Here is a 26,073-nt window from a genome sequence, read left to right as displayed (position 1 = left end):
TAGCACTGTTGCTTCGCAGCTCCAGGGTCCCGGGGTTCAATTCCCACTTGGGACACTGTCTGCGCAGAGTCTACAGGTTCTCCCAGTGTCTGTATGGGTTTCCTCCCACAAGTCCCAAAAGACATGCTTGTTAGGTGAATTGGACATTCTGAATTCTCCCCCTGTGCACCTGAATAGGTGCCAAAGTGTGGTTACGGGGATTTTCACAGTAACTTCATTGCAGTGTTAATGTAAGCCTACTTGTGACAATAGTAAAGATTATTCTAAATGTATAAAATTCTGGAGTTTCATGGTGGCACAGTGGCTGTGTGCCTGCGTACTGGGGACCTGGGTTCGATCCTGGCCCTGGGTCACAGTCTGTAAGGAGTTTGCACATTCTCCCGTTTTCTGTGGGGGTTTCCCCCACAGCCCAAATATGTGCAGGTTAGGTGACTTGGCAAAATTAAATTGCCCCTTAATTGGAAAAAAATATAAATTTATATATTTTTTTAATTTTGAGGGATCTAAATAGATTGGATGGGAAGGTCCTATTCCCTTTGATTGATGGATACATATAAAAGGGGGCAGAGATTTAGAGAAGGACTAGGAGGTTGAGAGGGTGGTGAGGATCTGTGACATGCTGCCTGAAATGATGGCAGAAACCATCAAAACATTTAAAAGTATTCAGATAGACATTTGAATTGATGTAACTTAAGAAGCTACAGACCACAATCTGGAAATTGAGTTTAGGCTGAATACCTACTTTGTAGCCACGATGAGCTGAATGAAATGCACCAGGAACAACAAACTTAACAAAATCCCGGATAGTAACTCTCACTACGAACAAGGTCAGCAGTTTGCCCCAGTGTACCTGCCAAGTATGCTGATGCGGTAATTTTAAAATGTACCTGCGTACATAAGAGTACAACAGCAAATTATTTAACTTCCCCAATGTGATCGGTGTAATTTAACCCGGAATTGTCATTTAAATTTGCCCAGTCACTCTGATATCTGAAATCTTTGCCTTCAGACAAACCATTTTACCTCCCAATGATATTCAGGTCCAGATGATTCGAGTTACTCAGTCAGAGGATGGTGTGATGTTTGGTTTGAGGTTCCCGTTAGTAAATCCTTTTCTTTCTAAAGGAGTTTCCAAAGGAATTTCACTTAGTCCAGGAGAGAAATTCACAAGATTCTCTCTTCCGGCTTCCGGGTCAACGACGGCCGCGCATGCGCTCTGCTGCACCTGAGAAAGATGGCGGCCGCGCAGGCGTTTTGCTGCATATCGCCCCCTAAACAGATGACAACCATTAACAGGGGCCGATCAGAGAGAAAATCACCGATGCGGCCGCCCCATTCGGTACAAACACCGAACTATATCAAAAGTGCCGGAACCAATTTATCACCCTCTGGAACGTAATGAAATAATGGCGGATAAGACTACCCGGAATGCCCGGCGCGGATGAAAACGCCCTATCTCCATCACAGGAGCCATAACGCGCAGGCGTCAGAATGTCCCGCCCCCTGTCTGTGCGGAGCATGCGCGGTGCTGCTCCTGGCTGAGCGCAGCCGCAGTGAGTGAGTGCGGCTCCCAGATGCTGAATGAGAGCCACCGCGAGCGGGGACAATGGTGAGAACCCAAACCCCCGAATAAGACCCATTGATTTTATTGTCAGTCTGCAGACAGGAGCTGGAGAACTGAACCAAGGCAGAGGAGAGGGAGGGAGAAAACTGGCAGTGGAGGAATAAGATGGTGAGAAGGGTTTGGATTGCAGCCCAGGGAGGAGGGAGAGTGTGTGGGACGGGGATTGACAGCTTTGGGGGAACAAGAGAGGGAAAAATGTTCCAGAGAAACGAGAATTCGCTGTTCAAAATTTCTACCCTGGACTGACAGTGATGACTTTTGTAAACTCCTTTTACAGGATATTGGAAGTGGAGGATTGGCCGACAGAAAATTCAAACCAAACATCACATCGAAATCTGACAGTCACTCAATTCATTAAGAGCTCAATATCTTCAGTCTTTGAATTTGGAAGAAGTGTTTGTTCTGTTTCAGCAGTGTGACTGCAAAAGCACCAAGACCCACCCCCAATGAGAGTGTCATAGTCAATATTTTCCCGCTTCTGTGGTAGAAAAATTCAACACACTCGTTAAGACAGAATAACAAGCTTTATTTTCGAAAACAACTGCATGCAGTACTGGCTGAAACTTGAAGTCAGAGGGCAGTCAACAAAACTGCTCAGTCTGTCACAAGTTCCGCGCTTTCGCAGAGAATTAAGTCAATATTTATACATTATTTTTATCAAGATTATGTGACAACAGTATGGTCCGGAGTTTGATCAGAAATACAAACGGAAGCAAAGACCGGACCATAGAACATAGAACAATACAGCGTAATACAGGCCCTTCAGCCCACGATGTTGCACCGAAACAAAAGCCATCTAACCTACACTATGCCATTATCATCCATATGTTTATCCAATAAACTTTTAAATGCCCTCAATGTTGGCGAGTTCACTACTGTAGCAGGTAGGGCATTCCACGGCCTCACTATTCTTGACCATGTGTCCATGTTTGGTCATATCACTCATACCATTATTTAGTCCTCGGAGGGAACATTGAAAGGTCAGAATAGACTTGTTTCTTCCTGAACTTATCTTTGTTTTAAATTCCTACGGCCCTGGGTTATGACGAGTTAGTTTTATCAGGTGTTGCTGAGGTCCGGTGTTTTGGAATGGCTCGACCTTCGCTGATCTTTTCAGACTTCAAATTATTAAGAGTTGGCCTACGGCCATATAGCTCTGAAAATAGTTAGGGCAGCATTCTTTACCTGGGCCTGGGGAGCTGGAATGAGTAGTTTCAGTCTTTCTTGTATAGTATCAAACCTTTTGACCAGTCTTCCCATTGACCAGTTTTCCCATCATGCCATTACTTAATTCGTACCATATCAGAAGAGTTTTCCAGTCCACTGACTGTGGAGAGAGTTTTAACCAGTTACACAGCCTCAAAAAAAGTATCACATCATTCACTGCAGGGAGAAATTAAACGCTTGTTTGTGTGAGAACAAAGCTTCAACCGGGAGAGACATAAAGACCCCTCACCATGGAGAAACTGTGGAAATGTGCGGACTGTGGGAAGGGATTCAGTTACCCATCACAACTGGAGGTTCATCGTCGCAGTCACACTGGGGAGAGGCCGTTCACCTGCTCCATTTGTGGGAACGGAATCACCCATTCACACAATCTTCTGACACACCAGCGAGTTCACACTGAGGAGAGGCCATTCACCTGCCCTGTTTGTGGGAAGGGATTCACTCGGTCATCCCACATTGTGACTTATCAGCTTGTTCACACTGATAAAAGACCATTTACATGACCTGACTATGAGAAGAGTTTTAAATGTAAAAAGGATCTGCTGACACATCAACGTATTCACACTGGGGAGAGACCGTTCTCCTGCTCCCTGTGTGGGAAAGGATTCATTCAGTCTTCCCACCTGCAGACACATCAACTTTTGTTCATTCTGATAACAAATCTTTTACCGGTCCTGCCTGAGAAGAGCTTTAAAAACAAAAAGGATTTACTAACACACCAAGGTGCTCACACTGAGGAGAGGCCATTCACCTGCTCTGTGTGTGGGAAAGGATTCATTAATTCATCCAACCTTCTGATACACTGGCAACTTCGTACAGGGGATAGACTGTTCACCTGTTCTGACTGTGGGAAGGGATTCACACATTCATACAACCTTCTGATACATCAGCAGGTTCACAGTGAGCAGAGACCGTTCACTTGCTCAGTGTGTGGGAAGGGTTTTTACTCGTTCATCCAACCTATTGAATCACCAGCGAGTTCACACTTGAGAGAGGCCGTTCACCTGCTCTGTGTGTGGGAAGGGATTCAGTCAGTCATCCAACCTGCTGACACACCATCGCATTCACAGTGGGGAGAGGCCGTTCACCTGTAATGTCTGTGGAAAGGGATTTACTCAGTCATCCTACTTGCTAACACACCAGCGAGTCCACAAGCAACCACAAGGTTTAGATTATACCCTTATTGATGGTGTTAATCATGTCCAGGACTGAATAATGTTCACTCTGACAGTCTTAATCAGTTGACGTTTAATATTCTGAATAAATGTGAAATAAATAAGCTTGGTTTGAAACGTTGCAGGTTTTTGTCTTTTTCACCTGTGTTTAATATCACCTGTCTGGAGCTCAGAAAGGACAATCTGGGGGAGGATCATACGGCAGGAACAGAACTTCAGCCTGGACACAGTCCTTCAGGGTCACACTGAGAGGGACAAACAACACTTTGGTCTTTCTCAGCTCTCTTCACTGACAGCAAAGTCCCGGTGTGGGTTAATCCTGAGGTGTGAGAGAAATGTGTCCGAGCTCTTCTCTTCCATGGTTCAGAGCTCCTCGACACCGAACAGAAGCTCCTTTACAACTGTGTTTAGGGTCAGGAAGAACAATGGTGAATGTTGGAAACGTGCTGTCAAATCAGAGATTGGAGTAAAACTGTGATGTTCCTGATGGAATGTAAAGCAGCTGGTTTAAGTTTCCAGACTGAAAATGTGGTTATGTGACAGTCACAATGAATTAATTGAATAGAAACCTACTTAAAATGGATTGTTGAAGTCTGCATTAAAATAACAGCTGGAGGAGCTCACAGGACCCTGGTAACTGCCGGGACAATTAGACAACAGTTTGATTCCCAGATAAAGAAGGATTGCTGAGCTAAAGAATTCCACAGATTCTCTAGCCTCTGAGAGAAGAAATGTCTCCTCATCTCTGTTCTAAATTTGAGACCCCTTACTCTGAGATTATGCCCTCTGGTCCTAGACTCTCCCACTAGAGGAAACAAGATGATTTTTCAGGCTGTGTAACTGGTTAAAGCTCTTTCCACAGTCAGTTCACTGGAACACACTCACTCAGGTGTGTGTGTGTCTCGGACTTTTCCAGTCACACTGATGTTTGAAATCCCTTCCCACAGTCAGAACAGACAAGCACATTGACAGTTTGTGATATTTAGACCCTAGTAAATTGAGTCACTATCAGATCTTGATGTTATATTTGGTTTGAGTTGCCCAGCTTCCAATCCTCCCGTTCTAATGCCTGAAAAATAAGTTTACAAAAATGATCACTGTAAGAATAGGATAGAAATTCAAAACAGATCATTCTAGTTTCTATCGAACCTTCTTTCCGCTCCTGCTGGTCCAGTCAAACTAAAAGACCAAAATCAGCTAGACGTCCCAACAAAAGTGTCGGGAATCTTCCTAGCTGAACCATAATATTGTTCCCAGTATTTCTGAAACACTCTGTACGCTGAGGTATCCACTGGTTGTGGAAGGTGTCAAGCATTCCGGTGGATACCACATGCTCCCTCTGCAGGGCCACTGGGAATAGACAAGACCACGGAATAGAAGTCGGCAGCCAGAGTAACCACCCACCCACCCATTAACACTGCCAGTTACTGTGAAAACCCCTAGTCGCCACTTTCTGGCGCCTGTTTGGGTACACAGAGGGAGAATTCAGAATATCCAATTCACCTAACAGCACGTTTTTCAGGACTTGTGGGAGGAAACCGGAGCACCCGGAGGAAAACCCACGGGGAGAACGTGCAAACTACACACAGACAGTGACCCAATCTGGGAATTGAACCTGGGACCCGGAGCTGTGAAGCAACAGTGCTACACTGTGTTGCCGTGCCGACCATCCCACCCAGCTACAATGCACTGTTTTAACCAGACCCAAGAGTAGATTCAAGATGTCACGTTCAGCACAAGGATACTAGATATTATAGACTGTCAGATCCACAAACTCTGTCAAGGTGGCTGCAACTTAACAGGTTATTATGGACATTAAACTGTGGGCAATATTCAATTCTGCGACAAATATTTAGTTAAACACTGTCCTGAATGAGGAAACTTTGTAGCCACCTGTGAAGTTTAAATGTCTTGTTGTGTCAGGATCAACCAGCATTTGAGGAATATGAAATCTCTGGACTGTTGGTCTCCAATTGCCGTATTGAACACAGGAGAATGAGCTCGAATTGGAACAGAGATAAGCGTGAGTTAGCATCGTAAACTGCTATTGTATCAGGGTGTTCTGGGTCTGAGTTTTAACTCTGCAGTTAATTGTCAGAGATGCAGTATAATAAATCCTGAACAAAGCAAATGTGTGTGAGAGAAGCATCTGAAGCACCAGGAACCAGCTGAAATAGCAGAGCTGAATGTCTCCCAGTGAAGCCACAGTACTGAACTTATTCCAGCTTCCACGTCCAACTGAAATGAAAATTGCTTATTGTCACAAGTAGGCTTCAAATGAAGTTACTGTGAAGTTACCTAGATCGCCACATTCCGGCGCCTGTTTGGGGAGGCTGGTACGGGAATTGAACCATGCTGCTAGCCTGCCTTGGTCTGCTTTCAAAGCCAGTGATTTAGCCCTGTGCTAAACAGCCCCTGTTTAACCAACCCCCTGGCTATTCATCTACAAGAAACTTCAGACTCATGAGAATTATTTGTTTCTAAAAACGCTTCACTCCAACTAAAGGATCAGCTCAACAAGTAGACAACAGGCCTGCAGCAATATAAAGATTGCAGTCTACATTCCATTTTCATCATTACAGCTTCAACTTGATCGGTAACTAATTTCTGTGTGTGTGTGTCAGTGAGTGTGAAAGAGAAGGGAGACTGAGATGTTCAAACATCCAGGGAAATAGTGTGATAATAAATAACTTTTCCTTTAAAAATCACCAGTAAGCCTGCTGCTGAAATGTATTTTAAATGAAGAAAGATCACCCAGAGGGTAAGAAAATATCACACAAACATCCTGATAATGGAGTGGAAAGGACCACGAATTGTAATCAAATGCTGTATAACCCCTTCAGGTAGCTATATAGAGGCTGCAGCCTCTCACACTGAATGTCTACATGCTCCACGGGACCCCCAGACCACAAACATCAGCTTCAGCCCAGGCATGGGTGAAACATTTTAAAAACCTGTGGCCTGCATTTGTTTTAACCGTCACTAGGACCCGGCTGGGATCAGAAACCTTCAGGCCCCGCCCATTAGCTGTTGCGTCACCAAGACGCCAGCGCATGCGCTCTGTTTCCCCAAGATGGCTGCTGTGAAACAGGGCCTGGTTCCGGGAGAGAGCTGACAGGCGGTGAAGTGACCTGAGGATCACCGCACCTCAGGCAAGGGGCCAGGTTGGGAAGGCGGTGCCTTCAGGAATAACTGGGAAGGTGATGTTTGGTCAGTTGCTGCAGTCTGTGTAGTGAAGGTGCTGTCACAGTGGTGTGAGGTGAGGAAGTACAGGATTATCACCCAGCAATGATCAATTAAGGGGAATGTAAATCCAGCTCAGGCTGCTTTCAGATTGGAAAGGGAGCTAAGGTGTGTCCTTAGCGCTGGTGAATATTGGGGCTTTGGCACTTTCTCTGTAAAGTCATTCCCTCCCTCCCTCTCCCACCTCTATCTTTAGAGACATAGAGTTTTTCATCACGGAAAGAGGCCTTTCGGCCCATTCATAATTTTGGACAATAATAATTCTTTATTATTGTCCACAAGTAGGCTTACATTATCATAATCTTTATTATTAGTGTCACAAGTAGGCTTACATTAACATTGCAATGAAGTTACTGTGAAAATCCCCCAGTCACCTGTGTTTGGGTACACAGAGGAAGAATTCAGAATGTTCAATTCACCTAACAAGCTCATCTTTCTGGACTTGTGGGAGGAAACCGGAGCACCTGGAGGAAACCCACGCAGACACTGGGAGAACGTGCAGACTCCGAAGCCGGGTATCAAACCCAGGTCCCTGATGCTGTGACGCGACAGTGCTAACCACTATGCTACCATGCCACCCATAAAATTATCAGATTACTAGGTCTGAATGAATTGTGTCCCAGGATGATGTGGGAGGCGAGGGAGAGATTGCAGGGGCTCTGACCCAAAGTTCTAACCACAAATTGGGTCTGTTTTTGCTGGAATTTAGAAGGTTAAGGTGTGATCTGATTGCAGTATTTAAGATATTAACAGGGAAAGACAAGGTAGATAAAGATAAACTGCAGCCGATATTTGTTGTGATCTCCTGGACAGGAAGCTGTGAGCTTGGATCTGTCAATCAGCCTGAATCAGCACCTTCAGGAGAATAGGGAGGGTGAATATTAGATACAGCAGAGTGAGAATGGAGGGAGATTGTGTGGGATGGAGATTTACAGCTTTCAGGGAATAAGAGAGGAAAAAATGTGACATAGAAACTAGAATTGTCTGTTCTGAGTTTCTATCCTGTACTGACAGTGATGACTTTTGTAAATTGTTTTTACAGGATATTAGACGAGGAGGAATTACAGACAGAAATCTCAAACGTTACGTCTCGATCTGACAGTCACTCGATTCCCTGGAACCTGAATATCATCGGTCTTTGAATCTACAAGGGGAAATGTTTGCCCGAACTCTCAACTAAAGATTTCAAACATCAGTGTGACTGGAAAAGCACCGAGACCCACACAACACACATCCGAGTGAGAGAGTTCCAGTGAACTGACTGTGGAAAGAACTTTAACCAGACACACAGTCTGAAAAAACACCATACCATTCACAGTGTGTAAAGACCGTACCGGTGTTGTGTGTGTAGACGAGGCTTCAACTGATCATCCGGCCCAGAGAGACACGAGGAGACCCAAAACATGGAGAAACCATGGAAATGTGGGGACTGTGGGAAGGGATTCCAAGCCCCATCTCAGCTGGAGATTCATCGACGCAGTCACACTGGGGAGAGGCCGTTCACCTGCTCTCGCTGTATGAAGGGATTCACTCAGTTATCCAGCCTGCAGACACACCAGCGAGTTCACACTGGAGAAAGGCCGTTCACCTGCTCTCAGTGTGGGAAGGGATTCAGTGATTCATCCGCACTGTGGAAGCATCAGCGAGTTCACACTGGGGAGAGGGCGTTCACCTGCTCCCAGTGTGGGAAGGGATTCACTCAGTTATCCAACCTGCAGACACACCAGCGGGTTCACACTGGGGAGAGACCGTTCACCTGCTCTCAGTGTGGGAAGGGATTCAGTAATTCGTTCACCCTGCGGACACACGAGCGAATTCACACTGGGGAGAGGCCGTTCACCTGCTCTCAGTGTGGGAAAGGATTCACTCACATTTCCCACCTGCGGAGCCACCAGCGGGTTCACACTGGGGAGAGGCCATTCACCTGCTCTCAGTGTGGGAAAGGATTTACTCAATTATCCACCCTGCAGACACACCAGCGAGTTCACTCTGGGGAGAGGCCGTTCACCTGCGCTCAGTGTGGGAAGGGATTCACTCAGTTATCTCACCTGCAGACACACCAGCGAGTTCACACCGGGGAGAGGCCATTCACCTGCTCTCAGTGTGGGAAAGGATTTACTCAGTTATCCACCCTGCGGAGACACCAGTGAGTTCACACTGGGGGGAGGCCGTCCACCTCTCAATGTGAGACGGGATTGCATGTTTCACCACACCTGCTGTGACACCAACAATTTCACAATCGATTACAGGGGTTGGATTCTGCTGTTATTGTTTCTGCTCTCCACCCAGGGCTGCATTTTGGTCATTCTGACAGGTGGTCAGTGGGGATGGTTGGAGGGTTCCATTCTGCTGTGCTGGCCGGTCTCACTACTTTGGCTCCAGTGGGCTGATGCTCTTTGAGCCTTGTTGCTAATACCTGGCTTCAAATTGCACAAGGATCACAGAGCGAAAGGGTGTTTGGAAGTTGAAGATATTTAGTTTCCATTTCTGTTTGGGAACCCCCCCCCCCAAAGCCATGTTGCCATGGAGATGGGCCCTGGTGGTTACATGGGTCTTCTGTTTAATTTATTTGGGTGTCCCTCACGGAAGAAAACTATCAGGGTGTGAGCGGCAAGTTGTCTGAGGTGGACTGGGAAACTGATTGGTACAGGGAATACCTAATATTTAAGGAGTTATTACATATTTGTCAGGGGGTCGGTTAGCTCAGTTGGCTGGACGACTGTTTGTGATGCAGAGCAAGGCCAACAGTGAGGATTCAACTCCCGTACTGGCTGAGTTTATTCATGAAGGCCCCACCTTCTCAACCAGGCCCTTCACCTGAGGTGTGCTGACCTTCGGGTTAAATCACCTCCAGTCAGCTCTCTCTCTGTCAAAGGGAGAGCAGCCTACGGTCCTCTGGTATTTTTGCAACTTTTATTTCACATATATACAACAAATATCGATTCCTTTAAGGAACAAAAATCCAACAGGAAAGGTGATGCAACCTCAGCTAACAAGAAAAGCTAAATATTCCATGAGATCCATTAGAATTCAGCAAAGGAGGACCAAGAAACTGATGAGAGCAAACTGGCGAGAAACATAAGAAACGACTGGAAAAGCTTCTACAGGAATGTGAAAAGGAAAAGATTAGCAAAGACCAATGTGGGTCCAGTCCAGACAGAGACAGGAGAATTTATAATGGGGAGTCAGGAAATGGCAGAGAAACTGAACAATGTGTGTCTGTCTTCACAGGAAGATACAGAAATTGTCCCCAAAACACCAGAGAACCAAAGGACTGACAGAGATTAGTATTGGTGGAAAAAGTAGCATTGGGGAAGTTAATGGGGCTGAAAGTGAATAAATCCCCAAAAGCTGATGATCTACATTCCAGAGTGTTGAACAAGGTGGCTGTAGAGATCTCTATTCCTCATTCTAAACTCTCCTGTGAACTCGCCAACATTGAGGGCATTTAAAAGTTTATTGGATAAACATATGGATGATAATGGCATAGTGTAGGTTAGATGGCTTTTGTTTCGGTGCAACATCGTGGGCCGAAGGGCCTGTACTGCGCTGTATTGTTCTATGTCTATGACTCTGGAACAGACAAACCTTTGTCTGAGCCAAACGTTTCCTTTTTACGTAGCCACAGAAGCTTTAACAGTCCATTTTTATGTATTTTGCTAGTTCACATTTATTTCTCAGTGTCTTGGTCGAAGAACTGAAGTAAATCCTCGGGAATGAATCATCACTTTGGACAGGTTCTGAGACAATTCAGTTTTGACTTCCAGGACAGAGTAACTATAATCGTGGAGTGTGAATTTAGATTGTGTAAAAGGGCACAGTTCTATTTTATAGTTTAATGTGTAGGTTTCCGAGTTAAAGTCGCTTCTAGTTTGTTTTTTTGTTGTATTAAAAGTCATTAAACTTGAAGTCCCGTCGTGTGATCCTTTAATTTGTTGACTGGGAATTTGATTTTTTTTATAAGAAGTTGCTGACCTTTACGGAGATCCTAATCCACAAGTTTTGATTTCCTATTTGAGCCTCGGGCACCTTTCTGTCTCTATTGCTCGTGTCAATGACAGCCAGGTGATGGAGCTGAGGGCTGAATTTAGCTGAGAATAACGGGGCCTGTGCCCCAGTTGGGGAACTGCCATGGGCATCGCTAATAGAGACAGGAAGGTGCTGGAGGACTGACTGGGAACTGCACCTCCAACCAATCAGGGTTCAGGGGTGAGGGTGACCGGGGCTGATGATGATGTGACCTCCAGGGTTCAGTGCCCCTGTGTCCAAAGCGGGGGGGGGGTCACGGGAACAGGGTACCGAGGAGCCGAAGGGAAACCATTTGGGACCAGAACATTGTGAACATCCTGTTACTCTGGTTGTCTTTGATCCTCAAGTAATTTTCTGGGTTTTTTTAGCCATGTTTCTGTTTCATCAATAAACTTTTAACAGGAAAATATTTGAATTTGTTGGACTTTTCCTGATTAAATTTATTCACTTTCGGGAAAGTGGGTAAGAGGGGTTGACAAGCTCTTTAACAGAAAGTGATCCCTCTAAGGTAATTGGCAAAGGGGGCAGAGGAGATTTGATTTTTCTTTTGACAGTGTTTGAAAATGGGTTCAGGGAATCAATCGTGACTGACTAATTTATCAAGGTTCTCTGAGGAAGTAACAAGGGATGTCAATAAAGGGGAACCTGTAGATGTACTTTATCTAGATTTCCAGAAGGTATTTCCCAAGGTGCCACATCAAAGGTTATTGCACAAAATAAGAGCTCGTGGTTTGGGGACAACATATCAGCATGGATAGAGGATTGGTTAGCTAACAGGAAGCAGCCAGTCGGTATAAATGGGTCATTTCTGGGTGGGTAAGATGTGACAAGTGGAATGTCACCAGGATCAGTGCTGGGCCCGCAACCATTTACAATCTATGAATGTGATGGATGACGGGATTGAATGTATGGCGGCTACATTTGCTGGTGGCTCAAGGACAGGCAGGAAAGTAATTTGTGAAGTGGATACAAGGACTCTGCAAAGGACTCGGGCAGCACGGTAGCATTGTGGATAGCACAATTGCTTCACAGCTCTAGGGTCCCAGGTTCGGTTCCCAGCTTGGGTCACTGTCTGCGGAATCTGCACATTCTTCCCGTGTGTGTGTGGGTTTCCTCCGGGTGCTCCAGTTTCCTCCCACAGTCCAAAGATGTGCAGGATAGGTGGATTGACCATGCTAAATTGCCCCTCGTGTCAAAAATTGCCCTTAGTGTTGGGTGGGGTTACTGGGTTATGGGGATAGGGTGGAGGTGTGGACCTTGGGTAGGGTGCTCTTTCCAAGAGCAGACTCGATGGGCTGAATGGCCTCCTTTTGCACTGTAAATTCTATGTAACAAAGGACTGCAAACAGGTTAAGTGAGTGGGCAAAACCTTGACAGATGGAGCAAACTTGGGAAAATGTAAATTGTCCACTTTGTCAGGAAGTATTAAATAAAACAATATTATTTAAATGGAGAGAGATTGCAGAACTCTGAGGAATAGCAGGATCTGGTGCCCTGGAATTGCAAGTTAGTCTGCAGGTACAGCAAGTTATCAGGAAGATCAATGGAATATTATTGTTTATTGCAAAGGTACTGGAATATAAAAGTCGGGATGTTTTGCTGCAGTGTTCCAGGGCCTTAGTGAGACCATGGGTGGCATTCTCTGATCCTGAGGCTATGTGCTGACACCGTCGTGTTTCACAATGGCGTCAACAGGCCCTCAGGAGCAGTGATACCGAGCCCCTCAGGCCAGCACAGCACTGGAGCGACTCACGCCACTCCAGCTGCCAATGCCGGCGTCAAATGGGAGCCGCGGGTCTGCGCGCATGGGCAGTGCAACTGGCGCGAATGCGTCCATGCGCAGTGCGACCAGCACGAATGCGCACATTCACACTGCTTCCTTCTCCGCATCGGCCCTGACGCAATATGGCATAGGGCTACAGGGGCTGGCATGGAGCAAAAGAGGCCCCCAGCCCAAGAGGCCGGCTCGCCGATCGGTAGGCCCCAGAGGAGGCCCTCCCCCAGTTGGAATCCCCTTTTCCCCACACCAGGCCCCCCCCCGGATGGATGCACACTGAGGTCCCGCTGGATAAGACCACACATGTTGCCGGTGGGAAATGCAGAAGGCGCCGGGTAGAGCGGCCCACGACTGGCGCCGCGCTGCCGCCGATTCTCCGTTCTTTGGAGAATCAGCAGACCGGCGACGCGCGATTTGCGCCCGGCCCGACAATTCTCCAGTCCGGCGTGGGCTGAGAGAATCCCCCCACCGAGTTTGGGTCTTCAGAAATGAGATATGTGCATTAGAAGCAATAGAGAGAAGGTTGACTCCACAGAATCCTGGAATGAGAGGGTTATTCTCTGAGGAAAGGTTGGACCTGTATCCATTGCAGTTTAGAAGAATGAAAGATGATGTTATTTAAACATACGAGACCCTGAGTGAAATTTACAGAGAGAATGCTGAGAGGATGTTTCCCCTTGTGGCAGAGACAAGGGGACACTGTTTACAAATAAGGGGTCTCCCATTTAAGATGATGATAATTTTGCCCCCTGATGACTGTGGTCTGTTCCCCAGAGGGTGGTGGAGGCAGAGTCACTGAATCTGCTTCAAGGCTGAATTTGTTTGATTCTTGATTGACAAGGGAGTGAAAGGATGGAGAAAGAAAGTGGAGTTGAGACCACAATCCGATTAAGCCTGATTTCATTGAATGGTGGAGCAGGCTCGAGGGGCCGAATGGCCGACTCCTGCTCCTAATTTGTATTGACCTTCAACACCCCCACTTACCCAAACTCTGAAATGATTCACAGTGATAACCCTTGGCAGTGGTTAGATTTTATTCAGTATAAATAAGAGCTGACACAGTCTAATGTCTGAGCAGTAGTATCAAAGTGCAGCAGCAGCATTACCATTGCATTCTGGGTAGAAGCACCATCTCCATTGATTGTTTTAAAGTCAGTTTCTCTCTGGAGTGTGTGTCACTGCCTTGATGCTGTCACAATGTTGTCTCAATCCCTTGGACAGATTCACCATTTCAGCTGCCGCGAAATGAAATGAATTAAATTCATTTCACCATGAATTTACACTTGCTGTTTTTCACAAGTAAATCACATCTGCACACTTACACCGCTATCCCCAAATCATGTCACACATTCTTAACTCTCAGATGTGCTGATGTAAAGACCAAAGTGAGTCTATCTTTCTTATCTCCCCCTGTTACGGTGCTGATGTTTTATGTAGCGCCTGGATTTCTTTATAACAAAGTTCATGGACAAGGATGTAAACATTTCCAAGAGAAAGTGATCAACTCATTCATCCCATCTACACATTCCAGACTTTCACTGGAATTTAGGTGGATACCAGATTGAAATATTCCATTCAGACACACCCAAGGGAAAGTGTTCCAATTCATTTATTGTCCAGGACAATATATTCACAATATTTTTAAAACAGAAATTGAATGTTCCTATGTGATTTCAGACATTAACATATTCTGTTTGTTCTTTATGGTCGATGTCAGGCTGGGGATGTTCACATTGGAACAAAGGAGGTTGAGGGGAGCATTGACAGAGGTGGACAAGATTATGACAGGTTTAGATAAGGTGGATGAAGAAAAGCTGTTCCCATAGGGGCTGTTTAGCACAGGGCTAAATTGCTGGCTTTGAAAGCAGACCAAGGCAGGCCAGCAGGACGGTTCGATTCCTATAACAGCCTCCCCGAACAGGCACCGGAATGTGGCGACTAGGGGCTTTTCACAGTAACTTCATTTGAAGCCTACTTGTGACAATAAGCGATTTTCATTTCATTTCATTCGCTTAAGGGACAAAGACGAGGGGGACACAGATTTCAGGTTTTGGGTAAAAGATGCAGAGGGAATGTGAGGACGAATATTTTGATGCAGTGAATGGTAATGACCTGGAACTGCCTGTGAGGAGGGTGGACATGAAGACAATAGAAGATTTCAAATGGAAACCAAATGGGCATCTGGGGATCTAAACTTGCAGGGCTACAGGGATAGATAGATCTGACTAGTTTGCTCCAGGGAGCCAACAGGGAATCAATAGGCTGAATGGCCTCCTCTGATCTCACGACTGATCTCAAAATAACAATTGCAGCTGCTCCAGTCTCCCCAGCTCACTGAAGTCCCTCATCCTCGCTCCCATTCTCGTAAATCTCCTCTGCACCCTCTCCGAGAACTTCATTTCTTTCCTAAATGTGGGGCCCATATATACGGTTCCATTCCAGAGGGATCGAATTGAGAAGTGGGGAGTTATATTCAACTTGTTTAGATCCAGGGCTAGACAACACTGGGAACACTATTGTCAATATTGATGATCTCCATTTAGGAAAAGGAAATAAAGGCTCTGGAAAAGGAGCAACAAAGAATATACCAGACAGAGCATTTTAATCCTCAGGAAAGACTGGGACTGCTTTTCTCTAGAAAGGAGAAGACTGAAGGGTGACTTGATGTAACAAGATTGTGCAGGGGCTCAACAATCCAATCAAAATTTCAGTAGAAACCTCTTTCCCCAGTGAATGGTGATAATGTGGAGCTCACCACCACAGCGCGTGGTTAAGGTGAACAGCATTAATACATTGAGGGGGAAGCTGGATACATACATGAGGGAGAAAGGACTAAAAGGAGATGCTGATGGGGAGATGAAGAGGGGTGGGTGGAGGCTCATGTGGAGCATAAATACTGACACAGACTAATTGAGCCAACTGGCTGCAGACTTTATGGAACAGAGACAAATGTATTTATTTTAGAACTACCTGTACTGGTGGGAAACATCTTTATTCCTCCCACTGTGAAGGCCAACATACCATTCTATTGACATAGAAAATAGAAGCAGCAGGAGGCCCTACACAATTGCAGTAAAACAGGCCCTTTGAGCCTGCTCCACCATTCATTCTGATCATGGCTGATCATCAAGTTCAATACCCTGATCCCACTTTCCCCCTATATGCCTTGATCCACTTAGCCCCAAGAGCTATATAGAGTTCCTTCTTGAAATTACACAACGTTTTGGCCTCAACAACTTTTGTGACAGCGAATTCCAGATTCACAACTCTCTGGGTGAACAAATCTTTCCTTGCCTCAGTCCGAAAACGTTTACCCCTTATCCTCAAACTATGACCCCTAGGTCTGGACTCCACCACCATCGGGACCATTCTTTCTGAATCTACCCTGTCTAATCCTTTTAGAATATTGTAAGTTTCGATGAGATCCCCTCTCACTCTTCTAAACCCCAATAAATATAATCCTAACCGACTTAGTCTCTCCTCATATGAGTCCCACCATCCCAGGAATCAGCCTGGTGAAACTTCACTGCACTCCCTCCAAAGCAAGGACATGCTTCCTCAGATAAGGATACCAAAACTGAACAAAATACTCCAGGTGTGGCCTCACCAATGCCCTATAAAACTGCAGTAAAATACCTCGATTCTTCCCGTTATGAAGGCCAACATACCATTTGCCTTCTTTCCTGCCTGCTGTACCGGTGTGCTTACTTTCAGCGACTGATGCACGAGGACACCAAGGGTTCGCTGAGGATCCACCTCTCACAAATTACACCCATTCAAATAATAATCTGCCTTCCTATTTTTGCTACTGAAGCGTCCATCCACATTATACTGCATCTGCCATGAATGCATCACACACTCAGCTTGTCAAAATCCTGCTGAAGCATCTCTGCATGCTCCTCACAGCTCACCCTCAGAAGCCATTTGGCCCATCAATTCTGCACCGACCCTCTGAAAGAGCACTCCACCCGAATCGACTCACCTACCCTTTCCCAATGACCAAACCTACACATCTTTAGACACAAATGGGCAATCTAGCATGGCCAATCACCCAACCTGCACATCCTTGGACACTTAAGAGGCAATTTAGCATGGTTGGTGGACCTCAAAAGAGTGGCCAATCCACCTAACCTGCACACGTGGACTATGGGAAGGAACTGGATCACTGGGAGAAAACCCATAAAGTGCAAACTCCACACAGGCAATCTCCCAAGGCCAGAATTGAACCCTACACGGGATGAAATAAGTGTCCTTCACCAGCTTTTGTGGCTATTTCAGTGGGAATGTGCTCTTAAGACTCAACATCAGCCCACTGGAATCAAAGTCGGGAGACCAACCAGCAGAAAGAAACCCTCCCGCTTCACCAACTGTGGGCATGTCAGTCCTGGATGTGATTAACAGCAGCAATAACAGCAGAATCCAACCCCTGTAATCACATGTGAACTCGCTGATGTGTCTGCAGGTTGGCTGACTGTGTGAATCCCTTCCCACAAACAGAACAGGTGAATGGCCTCTCCCCGGTGTGAACTCTCTGATGTGTCAGCAGGCTAGATGACTGAGTGAATCCCTTCCCACACTGAGAGCAGAGGAATGGCCTCTCCCCAGTGTGAACTCGCTGGTGTTTCAACAGGGTGGATGAATCTCTGAATCCATTTCCACACCCAGGGCAGGTGAATGGTCTCTCTCCAGTGTGAATTCGTTGGTGAGAGAGGAGGGTGGAGGACTGAGTGAATCCCTTCCCACATTCGGAGCAAGTGAACGGCCTCTCCCCATTGTGAACTCGCTGGTGTATCAGCAGCTTGGACAACGGAATGAATCCCCTCCCACACTGAGAGCAGGTGAACGGCCTCTCTCCAGTGTGAACCGGCTGGTGTGTCAGTAAGTGGGTTAACTGAGTGAATCCCTTCCCACACTGAGAGCAGATGAATGGCCTCTCCCCCGTGTGAACCCGTTGGTGTTTCTGTAGATTGGATGAATTAGTAAATCCTTTGTCACACTGGGAGCAGGTGAATGGCTTCTCCCCGCTGTGAACTCTCTGGTGTGTCTGCAAATGGGATAACAGAGTGAACGCCTTCCCACATTCAGAGCAGGTGAACGGCCTCTCACCAGTGTGAACTCGCTGGTGTGACTGCAGGTTGGATGATCGACTGAATCTCTTCCCACAATCACAGCAGGTGTATGGCCTCACCCCGGTGTGAACTCGCTGGTGCATCAGCAGGTTGGATGAATCACTGAACCCCTTCCCACAGTCAGAGCAGGTGAACGGCCTCTCTCCAGTGTGACTGCGCCTATGTATTTCCACCTCAGACAGAGCTTTGAATCCCTTCCCACAGTCCCTACATTTCCACGGTTTCTCCATAGTGCTGGTCAACTTGTACCTCTCCAGGTTCGATGATCAGTTGAAGCCTCGTCCACACACAGAACACGGGTGCAGTCTCTCCCCGCTGTGAATGGTGTGATGTTTTGTGCGGATGTGTAACTGGTGAAAGATCTTTCCACAGTCAGGCACACTCTCTCTCAGGTGTGTGCTGTGTGTATCTCATTGCTTTTCCAGCCACACTGATCCTTCCACAGTCAGTTCACTAGAACACTCTCACTCGGGTGTGTGTTGTGTGGGTCTCGGTGCTTTTCCAGTCACACTGATGTTTCCAGTCAGTTCACTGGAACACTCTCACAGTCGCACTGATGTTTGAAACATTTAGAAGCTGACAGTTCGGATGAATATTTCTCCTTCTAGACTCAAAGGCTGATGTTATTCAGGTTCCAGGGAATCGAGTGACTGTCAGATCGAGACGTGACGTTTGAGACTTCTGTTTGTAATTCTTCCTCATCTAATATCCTGTAAAAACAATTTAGAAAATTCATCGCTGTCAGTACAGGGTAGAAACTCAGAACAGATAATTCTAGTTCCTATGGAACATTCTTTCCTCTCTTATTCCCCGAAAGCTGCAAATCTCCATCCCACACATGCTCCCTCCATTCTTACTCTGCTGGATCCCGGTGGTGTGCCACTCGACACTGGCTTCCAGTCACTAAAGCAGCCATCTGTCATCACCCTCTGGCTGCGACAGCTAAGTCAATTTTGAATCCACCTTATCATGTTACCTCTATCCCATGAGCTTTTGCCTTCTTTATAAAGTCTCTTGTTTGGGATCTTGTCAAAGGCTTTGCTGAAATCCAGCAAACAGCATCAACACAGCCGGTCACATAAAAAATCAATTCAAAATTTGTTAGGCATAACTTCTCTCTGACAATGCCACGCTGACTATTCCTGATCAAATCTTGCCCTCCAAGTGAAGATAATTCCTTCTGAATTTTCTCCAATATTTTCCCTACCACTGACGTAAGACTAACTGGTCTGTAGTTCCCTGGCTTATCTCGACAACCTTTCTTAAATAGCTTTTCTCCAGTCCTCTGGCCCCTCTCCTTGGACAGAGAGGAATTAAAAATTTGGTTCAGAACTCCTGCAATCTCCTCCCTCATCTCTCACAGCATCCTGGGACACAGTTCATCCAGACTTGGAGATTCGTCCACTTTTAAGCCTGCCAACACTATGTCATTCCCCACGTCAATTTGCTCAGGAACCTCAGTCTCGCTGTCCGAGTTCCATATCTGCCTCCTCATTCTCTTGGGTGAAGACAGATGTGAAGTACTTGTTCAACACCCAACCAATGTCCTCTGGCTCCACCCGCAGATTGCCCCTTTGTCCCTAATGGGAACACTATTCTTGATCTAATGAAAGATCATGCTGACCTGAAACATTAACTCTGTTTCTCTCCACAGACGCTGCCCGATATGCTGAAGATTTCCAGCATTTTTTAAAATTTAAATGATAGCAGTCCAGGTGGTGTCTCACCAGGATTTTATATATCTCAGTGCTTCTCCAGTCACACAGATACTGGAAATCTTTACCGACAAACAGAATAGACCAGAAGAAATAGGGACAGGAGTTAGCCATTCAGCCTTTGAGCTGCTCCACAATTTAATGAGATCAGAGCTTTTCTCACACTCACTAAGTCCACTTTCCTACCTTCTCTCTGTTTCCCTTAATTCCCCAACCGATTAAAAACATCTCAATCTCAGCCTTGCAACTGATCAAGGACTCGGCCTCCACGTTACCTGGGGTAAATAATTCCAAGATTCAGTAGTTTGAGAGAATTCTTTCCTCATTTGGCAGTGCCTCATCTTTCCTTGAAGAAGGTGATCAAGACTGTACAGTGTTCTAAACGTGGCCTCACTGGCAGCTTGTGCAGTTGCAGCAACACCACTTTGCTATTAGACTCCATCTTCCTTGAAATAAACATAATAATAATAATCTTTATTAGTGGGACAAGTAGGCTTAACACTTCATTGAAGTTACAGTGAAAATCCCCTAGTTGCCACACTCCGGCACCTGTTTGGTTACACTGAGGGAGAATTCAGAATGTTCAATTCACCTAACAAGCACGTCTTTCGGAGCTTGTGGGAGGAAAACCGGAGCACCCGAAGGAAACCCACGCAGACACGGGGAGAACGTGCAGACTCCGCACAGTGACCCAAGCTGGGAATCGAACCCAGGTCCCTGGCGCCGTGAAACAATAGTGCTAACCATTGTGTTACTGTGCCACCTGATAACTCGGGTGGGAGGGGGCTTTGTTTATTCTGCCCTCTTTCCCAAGGCAGTAGGAGGTGTCGAAAGAGTCAGTGGATGGAAGAGGGTTGGGAAGTGGGTGAGAAGAATGGATGGGAGGACACCAAGATCCCGCTGTACAAAAGCATTTTGAAGTTTCTCTTCATTTAGATAATATGTTGCCTTTTTATTCAAATTTGGCCCACTCACCCAACCTATGCATATCCATTAGTTTATTTCATATTTCCTCCTGCAACTTGTTTTCCCACCCATTTCAGTGTCATCTACAAATTTGGATACTGTCTATTCTATCTGTCCCATAATCATTAATATAGGTTGTAAATAACTGGGGCCTGAGAACCAAACCCACCACTGGTTACAGCTTGCCGACCAGAAAAAGACAGATTAATCCTCACTCTACTGTTGGTTGGTTAGCCAATCCTCTATCCAAGCGATATCATTATTGGTTAAAGCGCCTGACTAGTAAACAGGAAATCCTGGGTTCGAAATCCAGTGGTGCCTATTCTTTATTTTAAGGACGGCACAGTAGCACAGTGGTTAGCATTGACCCGGGTTTGATTCCCGGCTTGGCTCACTGTCTGTGCGGAGGCCGTACGTTCTCACCTTGTCTGCGTGGGTTTCCTCCGGCTGCTCCGGTTTCCTCCGGCTGCTCCGGTTTCCTCTCACAAATCCTAAAAGACGTGCTGTGAGGTTATTTGGACAATCTGAATTCTCTCTCTGTGTACCCGAACAGGCGCCGGAATGTGGTGACTAGGGGATTTTCACAGTAACTTGATTGCAGTGTTCATGTCAGCCCACTTATGACACTAAAAAAGATTATATATTACATTACCTGTCAACCCCCTTGTTTATAACCTTTTGTGTGGCACCTTATCAAATGTATTCTGGAAGTCCAAATACATCTACATTACCCCCAATATCCATTTGGCTTGTTACATCTTCGAAGAACTTCAACAAATGATTCAAACACGATTTACCCTTCGCAAAACCAGGCTGACTCTGATGGACCCCTCACCTGATACCTCACAATGCCCGGGGAATGATTGACGGCATGTCCGGACCAATGGAAGCAGAGGGGCGGGACCGCAGGCCCGAACTGGAGCAGCTGGTCCTCCAACCAATCACAGTGAATGGGGGGGGGGGGGGCGGGACTTGGCTGAGTGAAGCATGCGCAGTTTGATTAATGGCGACGTGAAGAAGGTTCTTTCTCCGATTCACAATCCGTAAAGGTGGAAATGGCAGGTCAGTGGGATCAGCCCGGTCGTTAGGCACACTTCGTAAACATATTATAAAAACAGGAAACCCGGAAAAATAACCTACCAATACCAGGTGACCTGAGCGGAGGCTGCAGCTTTCTCACAGATAGAACGAAGCGGCCGCCATCTTTGTTCCGCACTGGCAGCAATGCGCATGCGCACGCTTTTTAATTGCGTCCACGCGCGCCCAACATATCTTTATTGGAGCAGAGCGCAGGTTCAGTCGCCATCATAGTTGGGGGCAACATTTTAAAAAATGGTTCTTCATGTCAGAATGTCATCAAACTGTTTCACTCTGAGTTACAAATTGTTATTTATGGGGAAGAACAATGATACGTATCCAGAGCTGTGACAATAATTCGTATTTATATTGTGCCTTGAACAGAATAAAATATTAAGACTTTTCAGAGAAACATTACAAAATAGGTGATCTTGAAGATGATGTGGATATGTGTTTGGGAGCTCATCTGGGGTGCAATATTTCACCATTGTTGTGAACAGTTTGCTTCAGCCTCAGACATTTGGCAGGGACAGACAGGGATGGAGTTTGTCGAGGGGACGGAAGAGAATGGGTTTAAACTTCTCAATATTTAAATGGAGGAAATTTCTGCTCCTCCAGTACTGGATGTCAGACAAGTTCAGACATGTCTTGGAAGGGAACTTGCAGGTCGTGATGTTCACACACATCTGCTGTCCTGGTCCATCCAGGTGGCGGAGGTTCAGGGTTTAGGAGATTCTGTCAAATTGTGATTCTGTTGTAAGTAGAGAAAATACCTCTTCATTGCCCCTGTCACTCCCACTCCCTTCTCTCTCTCTCTTTCCCTCATCATTTCTGTCTCTGCACCACGACTCACTCTTTTTCTCTCCCTCTCTGTCTTTCTTGTCACATGTGTTCCCTAGCACAGAGGATTGTGGATACTCCATCATTGAATATATTTAAGGTTAAGATGGTGAGATTTTTGGTCTCTCAGGAAGTCAAGGAGATAGGGAGCTGGCGGGAAAGGGGAATGGAAGACCAAGATCAGCCACAATCGTGTTCAATGGCAGAGCAGGTTCAACAGGCCGAATGGTCTACTTCTGCTCCTATTTCTTGTGTTCTTGCAAAGGTGGGTGAAGGTCATGTGGCAGGTTGCCTTTCCTGAAGGACAATAGTGAGCCAGTTCGGTTTTTATGACAATCCAACAAGTTTTCATGGTCACTTTTTCCCAGTGCCGGCCCCACAAATGACCAGATTCATTGAGGTCAATTTTACAATCTGCCTTTGTGTTTTTGTGGGTTCGCTCTCACTCCCTTTTTTTTGTTTTAAATCAGTTTGACAGAGTGTCACAAGGGGAAGATTTGCAGTCAGGAAACTCAAACCAAGCATTGCATCAGGATCTGAGGATCGCCCAATTTGTTGCAACCTGAACATCGGTGAATTTTGAACATGGAAGGCAAAAGCACGGTTCTCAGTGAGGAGAAACCATGGGAATGTGAGGAGGGATTCAGATCCACATCTCAACTGGAAATTTATCATCCCAGACACTCTGGGGAGAGGCCATTCACTTGCTTCGATTGTGCGAAGAGATTCTCTCGATCATCCAGCCTGCTGCAACACCAGCGGGTTCACACCGGGGTGAAACCATTCAACTGCTCCCTCTGTGGGATGGGATTTGCTCAGTCGTCCAACCTACTGAGACACCAGTTAGTTCACACTGGGAAGAGACCATTCATTCGCTGAGAGTGTGGAAAGGGATTCACTTGGTCATCTGACTTGATGCCGCACCAGCGAGTTCACACGGACAAGAGACCATTTAAATGTCCAGACTGTGGGAAGTGCACTAAATGTTCCCGGGACCTGATACTCCATCAACGAGCTCACACCAATGAGCGACCGTTTAGGTGCACTCACTGTGGGACTGGGTTCAAGCAGTCATCTCAACTCCGTGAACACCAACGCACTCACACTGGGAAGAGGCCTTTCACCTGCTCCCTGTGTGGCAGTGGGTTCAGTAGGTCATCAAACCTGCGGACACACCAGCGCAGTCACACTGGGGAGAGACCTTTCACTTGCTCGGAGTGTGGGAAGGGATTCACTCAGTTATCCACTCTGCTGAATCATCAGAGTGTTCACAATGACAAGAGACCATTTAAATGCCCAGACTGCAGGAAGTGCTGCAAAGGTTCCTGGGAACTGCTCCACCATAAACGTATTCACATAGAACATAGAACAATACAGCGCAGTACAGGCCCTTCGGCCCACGATGTTGCACCGAAACAAAAGCCATCTAACCTACACTATGCCATTATCATCCATATGTTTATCCAATAAACTTTTAAATGCCCTCAATGTTGGCGAGTTCACTACTGTAGCAGGTAGGGCATTCCACGGCCTCACTACTCTTTGCGTAAAGAACCTACCTCTGACCTCTGTCCTATATCTATTACCCCTCAGTTTAAAGTTATGTCACCTCGTGCCAGCCATATCCATCCGCGGGAGAAGGCTCTCACTGTCCACCCTATCCAACCCCCTGATCATTTTGTATGCCTCTATTAAGTCTCCTCTTAACCTTCTTCTCTCCAACGAAAACAACCTCAAGTCCGTCAGCCTTTCCTCATAAGATTTTCCCTCCATACCAGGCAACATCCTGGTAAATCTCCTCTGCACCCGCTCCAAAGCCTCCACGTCCTTCCTATAATGCGGTGACCAGAACTGTACGCAATACTCCAAATGCGGCCGGACCAGAGTTCTGTACAGCTGCAACATGACCTCCCGACTCCGGAACTCAATCCCTCTACCAATAAAGGCCAACACTCCATAGGCCTTCTTCATAACCCTATCAACCTGGGTGGCAACTTTCAGGGATCTATGTACATGGACACCTAGATCCCTCTGCTCATCCACACTTTCAAGAACTTTACCATTAGCCAAATATTCCGCATTCCTGTTATTCCTTCCAAAGTGAATCACCTCACACTTCTCTACATTAAACTCCATTTGCCACCTCTCAGCCCAGCTCTGCAGCTTATCTATATCCCTCTGTAACCTGCTACATCCTTCCACACTATCGACAACACCACCGACTTTAGTATCGTCTGCAAATTTACTCACCCACCCTTCTGCGCCTTCCTCTAGGTCATTGATAAAAATGACAAACAGCAACGGCCCCAGAACAGATCCTTGTGGTACTCCACTTGTGACTGTACTCCATTCTGAACATTTCCCATCAACCACCACCCTCTGTCTTCTTTCAGCTAGCCAATTTCTGATCCACATCTCTAAATCACCCTCAATCCCCAGCCTCCGTATTTTTTGCAATAGCCTACCGTGGGGAACCTTATCAAACGCTTTGCTGAAATCCATATACACCACATCAACTGCTCTACCCTCGTCTACCTGTTCAGTCACCTTCTCAAAGAACTCGATAAGGTTTGTGAGGCATGACCTACCCTTCACAAAGCCATGCTGACTATCCCTGATCATATTATTCCTATCTAGATGATTATAAATCTTGTCCCTTATAATCCCCTCCAAGACTTTACCCACTACAGACGTGAGGCTCACCGGTCTATAGTTGCCGGGGTTGTCTCTGCTCCCCACATTGATGAGAAACCTTTTAAATGCCCAGACTGTGAGAAGTGCTTTAAAAGTTCCGGGGAACTGATGCGTCATCAGCGTATTCAGACTGATGAGAAACCGTTCAGGTGCTCTTACTGCGGAACTGGGTTCAAGACATCATCTGTCCTCACTGTACACCAGCGAACTCACACTGGGGAGAGACCGTTCACCTGCTCCCAGTGTGGGAAGACATTCACTCAGTCATCCAGCCTGCTGGCACATCAGCGAGTTCACACTAGGGTGAGGCCGTACACCTGCCCCAAGTGTGGGAAGAGATTCACACAGTCATCCAACCTGATGAGACACCAGCGAATTCACAAGTAATTACAGTGAGTGGACATTCTGATCAGCTGCTCCCCTCCCTTCCACTAGCTCCACCGGGCCAAACTGTCTCTAAAAATCCCCCTTGTCTGAGTGTGAACTCGGATCTATCTCCGGTTGCTCTCCGATCTCCTGTCATGTCCTGTTCAATCTCATCTTGATTACAAGACCTGCCTTCTGCTCCCTTGACCCA

The 26,073-nt window shown here is 46.3% G+C and overlaps 2 protein-coding genes and 1 long non-coding RNA gene across 3 annotated transcripts in view; 2 read left to right on the top strand and 1 right to left on the bottom strand.

Annotated features, from left to right (window-relative positions):
• LOC140419270 (uncharacterized) overlaps window positions 1-4,138 on the top strand; it is a 229,738-nt gene extending 225,600 nt beyond the window's left edge. The window contains exon 5 of the transcript XR_011945663.1: window positions 1,902-4,138. The gene's annotated coding sequence lies outside the window, so the exon portion shown is untranslated. The remainder of the gene's footprint in view (window positions 1-1,901) is intronic.
• A 2,751-nt stretch (window positions 4,139-6,889) lies between these two features.
• Window positions 6,890-11,707, top strand: LOC140419283 (uncharacterized). Its single transcript, XR_011945672.1, has 2 exons — window positions 6,890-7,226; window positions 8,312-11,707. It is a non-coding gene; the product is annotated as an uncharacterized lncRNA (long non-coding RNA).
• Window positions 11,708-14,091: 2,384 nt separating this feature from the next.
• The window catches only part of LOC140417825 (uncharacterized), a 118,895-nt gene continuing 106,913 nt past the window's right edge, over window positions 14,092-26,073 (bottom strand). The window contains 1 exon segment of the mRNA XM_072501276.1: window positions 14,092-18,455. Within this exon segment, the coding sequence (XP_072357377.1) occupies window positions 17,508-18,455 (948 nt within the window). The 3' untranslated portion in view covers window positions 14,092-17,507.

Source organism: Scyliorhinus torazame, chromosome 5 (assembly GCF_047496885.1).
Source record: "Scyliorhinus torazame isolate Kashiwa2021f chromosome 5, sScyTor2.1, whole genome shotgun sequence".
NCBI lineage: Eukaryota > Metazoa > Chordata > Chondrichthyes > Carcharhiniformes > Scyliorhinidae > Scyliorhinus > Scyliorhinus torazame.
The sequence above is the reverse complement of the archived record's forward strand: the minus strand, read 5'-3'. Positions and strand labels throughout refer to the sequence as shown.